This window comes from Sphaeroforma arctica (assembly GCF_001186125.1).
Source record: "Sphaeroforma arctica JP610 unplaced genomic scaffold supercont1.90, whole genome shotgun sequence".
NCBI lineage: Eukaryota > Ichthyosporea > Ichthyophonida > Sphaeroforma > Sphaeroforma arctica.
The window spans coordinates 145,083-151,619 of NW_014040468.1; the positions used below are offsets into that span (position 1 = coordinate 145,083).

Sequence of the window (6,537 nt, forward strand, 5' to 3'; positions counted from 1 at the left end):
CATAAATATTCATAAATATTTGTGAGACCAATTAAGACTGCGACCACTATGTCTGATATATATGTATGTGTGAACAATGTTGGCAATATATTCTGCTTGTAAGCCCTCTTTCTTTGGGGCAGTTCTGGATAGAGGATATTATATCCTATCTCGTCGATACTATACAGTAAAGAGAATATCAGCAGGACACATTAGAGACGGTAGGAGGGTGGTAGAAAAAATCGTTCGATTGCGACATCCCAAAACCACTACAAACCTCAGCGAGTGGACCCAGGTCGGGCGAGTCTCATAAACTATGTAATGCTGCTTATAGTCGTTAAAATTATCCAACTTATAGTCGTTACAATCATGCAACGTATAGTCGTTACAATCATGCAACTAGCTCAATGTTTCCGATTTAGATACTTAACTTCGATTGACCTTTGCTGGTAGACCATTAAACCTTTTGTTCCATAAGATCGACATGTAGCCAGGAAAATAAAACAAACCACCAAATGTTGGCATAGTTTATTGATTCGAATACTTCTTCTGCGGGTCCAGTAAGGAACGCAACCGCTCAGCGGTGTCTGAATCGATACCTGTTATTTGCTTAGTTGCCATGTCAATGGCCTCCATGCCCATGAGAGAGTAGACTTCTCTTGCACGTTCAGGCGAGCTTATACTTGAGAGGTTGCTTAAATGCTGCTCGACGGTGTGTATGTCACCTCTTGAGATGGGTCCCGACAGAGCCTGTCAATGTGGGTCCATAAGAGCTATTTGGTACACTCAATATGTTCCAGCGCTGGCCCATTAAAATCCTTATAACCGATTACAAATACTAATGGATACAGACCATATGCGGTCCATGTAGGAAATCAGGAAAGGACAACAGTACTAAAAAAGTGCTTACCTGGGGCAGGCCTACGGAGCCCATGTTATTCAGGGTCCCTTGCAGCAACGGCATGAGGGCTTTCAGACAGTCCTCCGGTGGTATTCCTGACTGTGACATGACTTTTGTTGCTATCGATTCCAAGGTGTACAGATAGTTGCATGCCAGTACAGCACCTGAGGGGAGAGTGCGGATTAAATGGCCAACTTTGATACATGTTATTTAATTGTATATTTAAAGTGCTATACGTTGAAGTGCTGTCCAGGTTGATAGCAGTCCAAAGAAAGCGAACGGATCCACAAAGAGAGGCGCTTACATTTTATGTGTTCCTTACCTACTATACATTCACACAAGTTGTTAACAAGCACTAAATATAATTCAGCCTAGAAACGAACTTGTCACCACAAACGACATGGGAACCGCTATGGCACTAACCTGCGTGGTATGCCACTTTCTGATCTCGCTTGATTGGTAGGCAAATTCCTTGCAACCGTTGTATCATAGTCTGTAGTTCATCCGTCAACCCTTCCACCCCCTCTAGGGCCCAATACGTACCCGGTAAATTGGCCATAGCGGTACCTGGCTTCCATTCAGCAGTAAGTGTGTATCGATCGAAGCATGTGTTACTATTTACAAGTCTGTCCGATTGAATCGTTACAGACAGATTTAAAACTTCAATTCATAACAGCGCAATGGACTACTCTTGTAAACGCAAACTGAAGCGAGACACATACGTCGGCGAACGACTGCAGCGGGTGCATAGATGCGACGCGCATTCCAGCGTCGGCAGCAAATTGTAACTCGGCGCTGGATTTGGCACCAGAACAATGACAGATAGCCTTGGTATCCACCGCGCTCTCCATGATTTCGCGTGCTGTTGCTTTGATCAGTTCATCTGGTACCGTCAGGAATACTATATCCGACGCTGCAATCTAAAAGCAACACCAGAAAATTCAGCACAAATAAGCGACAGATGGGAATGTATGACACCCTCTTTCTACCACAGCTATACTGTATTATATCATATCTAGCGAGGGGTCAGGGAAGAAGTTGAACATATCGCACACCAAGCAATATTTGATGAATGCCAACTTGACCCTTGCTTAGGTACCAGATAAATAGAGAATACATCGGGCGCCTGCAAGCAGGCTTCAAAATTATACAATGTGTCTACGTACTAACGCAAACCGATATTAAACAATCATGGAATTCAGCATATCAAGAAAGACAGTGCAATGATGAATTAGTTCGGTAGTGTCGTATGCGTTGTGTTCATATTAAATACTTTCGATTACTACAGTGGGAAACACATAAGCGAAATCACATAAGCGCAATCACACAAGCTCAATCAAATGACGTCCACGGACGAAACGGTAGGCGAGGAAAGCACTTCGACTTTTCCACCAGACAGCGTTAGCACGAATATGGTACCTTACATAGAAGTTCCACCAGAGAATTCACGCACACTGTGTATATCGAACAATTGCTTGCTTGCTCATGCTGACTAAGAGAAGCGGAAAGGAGCTCATGGGGGGGTTTTTTTTGGCGTGAATATTACATAGAACTACAGAAGTAAGGCTGTACTTATAAACCATATACTACGAGTGCGATATCTGCCACGAACACACTGACCCGACAGAGATGCGTGTGTACACGCAGCTACACTCACATCTGCTATCTTGTCTACGGCGGTGGAATTATTCTCATTTGCTGTATTTACAGCCTTCTGTGCCGAGCCCAGCGTCCGTGACATGACTGAGACAACATCATACTGGGCTTCAACTAAAGCACGCGTGAGGGTAGTCCCAACACGGCCTGCGCCTACAATAGCAACCCGTGCAATCATAATAGCGAACCAAAGTTATTTAGTATTGAAGTCATCCCTGATCCGTGACGGCTATATATTTTAAAAAATAAATACGAAGGAGACACCGGGAAAAGGTGGGGCCCGTGGGGTCTGGGGTTGACAAAAATATCGAAGTGAATATATATGTATTTAATTTTTAATGATTGTGTGCGAGTCTACAGTCTGCACACTCAAATTAACTCGGAACAAGTGCAACAAGCGTCGCTGTAAACCGAAGCATCCTGCTAATTCACCTCTACGACGTCAGAGCGTATCTTCCCAGAAAGAAAGATGAGCAGAGTCCGCAGAACATTAGACCAACCATTCTTCAAGTTCGGCTTGCCTTTTCTTGTCATGATGGTACGGATCGCGCTTGTTACTATTATATCATATATTTCTGTTCATTTGAACATTGATTTCATAAGAGGGATGTACAAAAACTGTGCACTCATAGAGGGCCGTAAGAAAACTCAATATCAATTTACTTATCTCGCACAGGTTGGAGGCGCCTATGGTCTTGCAGAATTCACCTCAACCCGGTACGAAAAGCACGAGATCGATGTCTCCAAGGTATGCTGTAAACACCTTGAGTGAGACAGGAAGGACACCACACTTCGATTCTGTGTGTGGTTATGTCTGCTAGATACTGTAGATGATCATCAATCTCCCCTTTCTTGACATCACTTCTTACAGTTCACGAAGGAGCAGCTAGCACACTTAGAGAAGAACAAACGCAAGTTCGACATGCAAGCAGAATATGAGGTAAGCACGTATACTTTGTACGTTATAATATGTACGAGATCTTAGATATTGCGGTTGTTTCAGGATGTGAACTCATTATTTTAACTGCAACCACGTGGTGGTCTAACCGTGTGCAGTCTATACGTTGTCTATGTATACTGCACATATATAATTTGGGGTTACCACCCGGTCTACTTTACACTTGCAGCGCCTCAGTGACATGGATCTAGAAAACTGGGAGAATGTCAGGGTTGCCCGACCTGACGGCCTTGAAGAATCATTACAAAATAACACAACTAAGCCTTAGCGATCTCCACACCCGCGAGTTTATGCCTATGTATAACAGCAGCTGTAAGCATTATTTGTGCTATTCAAAACCAAGCTGCTTATTCACATAGTTCGCAAATATCGAAGGGTCTCTATCGGGGTAGTCGAGCAGATGGCCCCATGTTTGGTCGTCTTCGAGCAGGCTTGGTAGAGTTCTGTGAAAGGAGATTGCAGGATACGGTAAATAGGTTTCACAAGTAGGGTCCAGAAAGGGCATACAGAATCCATCGACCCGTCAGCACATACAGTTGTGTTGGTGGCACAGGTATTGTGTTTGTAGTAGAGAATGGTAGATCTTAAATCCGCTTGCTCATGGCACAGGCCAACCATAGATATTGTGTATATACTACCCACATAGATAAGAGCAGGGACCAGGCTTTCACCGCAATTTTAGTACTGTACCGCCATAGATATGTAAATACCTGGACGTTCCAAAGGCAATATGACCCATGGCTTTCAGCTGCTGTGCCAGCTCTATCTGGTGGTTATCCATTAAATCCTCGTTGACAATTACCACCAATTTCCGCTTCGCCCCAAGCGACTCTAGTATCGTCCCGGATCCTGTCGGAAGTTAGACAGACCACAAGCAATAATATAAAGAAATTAGATCTACTTTACCTTCTATTATCTGTCAATTGAATTAAGTACGAAGCACCTCCTAAGCTCCCTCCGAGAAATTGAACTTGGTTGAGCACTCACAGTCGTAAACTATCAAAAAATACGGAATAGACCTACCAGCGTGACTAATGACCAAGTCTGCACTGCTAATATCTTCTAGCAGGGAAGACTTGAACCTGTAGTATGTTATCGGTATCGCCGTGTTGTTGGCTGCGCAGCATTCTCGAACAGAATCCTCACTTCCTCGACCAATTTGCAACAATAGCCGCTGTATCCCCCTTCTCTTGAGTTCAAGTAGTACCTCATCTGCCAACACCTAGCATAAATGGATACCATAATCAGCCCTTGGGGTCAGTAGGCCTCACTATAATATCGTACGGTAGAACGCACAGTACTATTTCGTGACAGAAGCTATCGTGGTATTTTAGTTCAGTTTATTGTTCCTCCTATGGTAGAAACCTATTGGGCCGTAGATATGCTATACACTAAGTAGAGCAACGAATTGGCTAACAAAACCCCAGTCCAACGAAGGGTATAGGAAAACGCGAGTAGTGCTGTGAGTGCTGCGTGCAGGCAGTACAAGATACATGAAAGGAACAGAAGAACAGATATTACATAATCTTATTACATGTACATATGACGTTGCATGCGCTAAATATTGGACTCGCACTTGACTGGTTGCATAATCGCACGCATACGCGCTCGAGGACTATGCGTTGTTGTCAAATGGTGCTAAGTCAACATCAAGTATCCGTGGTAAATACTTTGGGGAAGAATTCGAACCTGTTTCATGCGCGCACAACTGTTTGAATTCTGAGAGGGTTGAAAATCTCCAGAAAGATACAATAAGATACGAATTTATGTTGACAAAGAGAGTTCGTACTGGTAAATCCTATCAGAAACCGCATCGTGAGCACATCATATGCTCAAAGCAGTATATTCTCAAGGCTGATGGAGCTGCTGCGGACACACTTGATCTAAAACAGCGGTTCACATATGTTCAGGTTGACACTTTTAAACTATCTATAATCTCGGTTCAGATAGAAGCGGTGTATAATTGATTAGCTGATTGCCTCATAATCACTGTATCGCTGCATATGGTCTAATTCCACCGTACGCTACCATACCGCGTCTATCAGCTTGTCGAATTCGGTTGATCCGACTGTCACGAACGCGTAAGCACTCTCGGCTGACATATTATCTGTACAGTCTCTTCGTGCACAACCCAACATACGGTGTGTGTTCGCGCTGTGTACATACGAGCTATGGAAATTCAATTTTTTTTGAAGTATTTTTTTATAGGCCGATTCCCCCCTCCTCCCCCAAAGTCCCCAGCAGTGATCCCTACTGCAATTCTGCAAAGCAATATTTACAGTTACATAAATAAACCAGATGCGATTGGTTAATAAATGGGCGGGATTTTTTAAAACTGATTTCTCAAGAAATCTCGGAGAGATAATCATTGATTTTGATTATTTTATGAATACTTCCTGTTTTCAGGTCTCCTAATGAATACTAAAGTGTCTTCATCTGTGGACATCCCGTGCATAGTCTTTGCTGCGCACGCGTGTGTGAGTCTACGTCAGTCGTGCTTGACATGCCATATATGTAAACATAATTGCCCATACCGACTGGCGAATGACTTTGAAAGCTTAAGCTGAGCGAAGATGGAGGCTGTGGACATCGGAAAAGAAAATGAGCGCCCTGAAATAGAGCTTGGGGTATGTATACTTCCCTTTGTTTTTGTCTGTTCGTGTAAGGTCTGCTTTGTTATTGTCTGTTTATGTTGCCAGTCTGTCTTGGTTAAGAATATAAAAAACTCTATTATTATTAAAAACTAAATTTCAGTCAAGCCAGGTATCATGGTTTTAGACTCATATCTATTCCACTCCTTCACACATCTTGATATTAAGTGCCTAGTGTGAATCGAGCATCTGTCAATCATCACGCATTATTAAGAGCAGTGTGGTGGTGATGGTGATGGTAATGATGGCACACACACACATACACACACACACACACACACACACACACACACACACACACACACACACACACACACACACACACACACACACACACACACACACACACACACACACACACACACACACACACACACACACACACTATATAT

The 6,537-nt window shown here is 43.3% G+C and overlaps 4 protein-coding genes across 4 annotated transcripts in view; 2 read left to right on the forward strand and 2 right to left on the reverse strand.

The window, feature by feature from the left end:
- Nucleotides 1-495: 495 nt before the first annotated feature.
- SARC_02088 (hypothetical protein) lies at nucleotides 496-2,755 on the reverse strand. Its single transcript, XM_014304176.1, has 5 exons — nucleotides 2,538-2,755; nucleotides 1,603-1,800; nucleotides 1,304-1,451; nucleotides 890-1,044; nucleotides 496-729 (listed from the first exon to the last, which is right to left on the reverse strand). The coding sequence occupies exons 1-5, from the start codon at nucleotides 2,712-2,714 to the stop codon at nucleotides 508-510; spliced, it is 900 nt and encodes a 299-aa protein (XP_014159651.1). The 5' UTR covers nucleotides 2,715-2,755; the 3' UTR covers nucleotides 496-507.
- A 310-nt stretch (nucleotides 2,756-3,065) lies between these two features.
- Nucleotides 3,066-5,653, reverse strand: SARC_02089 (hypothetical protein). Its single transcript, XM_014304177.1, has 4 exons — nucleotides 5,528-5,653; nucleotides 4,518-4,716; nucleotides 4,205-4,343; nucleotides 3,066-3,937 (listed from the first exon to the last, which is right to left on the reverse strand). The coding sequence occupies exons 1-4, from the start codon at nucleotides 5,630-5,632 to the stop codon at nucleotides 3,823-3,825; spliced, it is 558 nt and encodes a 185-aa protein (XP_014159652.1). The 5' UTR covers nucleotides 5,633-5,653; the 3' UTR covers nucleotides 3,066-3,822.
- On the forward strand, nucleotides 3,078-3,762 carry SARC_02090 (hypothetical protein; the record flags this gene model as incomplete). The annotated part of the gene is made up of 3 exons (XM_014304178.1): nucleotides 3,078-3,284; nucleotides 3,408-3,476; nucleotides 3,664-3,762. Exons 1-3 carry the CDS (start codon nucleotides 3,144-3,146, stop codon nucleotides 3,760-3,762), a joined length of 309 nt encoding a protein of 102 aa, XP_014159653.1. The 5' UTR covers nucleotides 3,078-3,143.
- Nucleotides 5,654-6,067: 414 nt separating the features above from the next.
- Nucleotides 6,068-6,537, forward strand: part of SARC_02091 (hypothetical protein) — a gene marked incomplete at its 5' end in the record, with an annotated part of 9,094 nt that continues 8,624 nt past the window's right edge. Inside the window, one exon of the mRNA XM_014304179.1 lies at nucleotides 6,068-6,121. Coding sequence (XP_014159654.1) covers nucleotides 6,068-6,121 — 54 coding nt within the window. The remainder of the gene's footprint in view (nucleotides 6,122-6,537) is intronic.

Coding starts and splice junctions, on each gene's coding strand:
- SARC_02088 (XM_014304176.1), bottom strand. CDS start 2,714: ATGATTGCACGGGTTGCTATTGTAGGCGCAGGCCGTGTTGGGACTACC. Junction 1,452..1,602: donor CGCTGCAGTCGTTCGCCGAC/GTATGTGTCTCG, acceptor GCTGAATGGAAG/CCAGGTACCGCTATGGCCAA. Junction 1,045..1,303: donor GAAAGTGGCATACCACGCAG/GTTAGTGCCATA, acceptor CTCTCCCCTCAG/GTGCTGTACTGGCATGCAAC.
- SARC_02089 (XM_014304177.1), bottom strand. CDS start 5,632: ATGTTGGGTTGTGCACGAAGAGACTGTACAGATAATATGTCAGCCGAG. Junction 4,717..5,527: donor TCGACAAGCTGATAGACGCG/GTATGGTAGCGT, acceptor CATTTATGCTAG/GTGTTGGCAGATGAGGTACT. Junction 3,938..4,204: donor ATTGCCTTTGGAACGTCCAG/GTATTTACATAT, acceptor CTCCTTTCACAG/AACTCTACCAAGCCTGCTCG.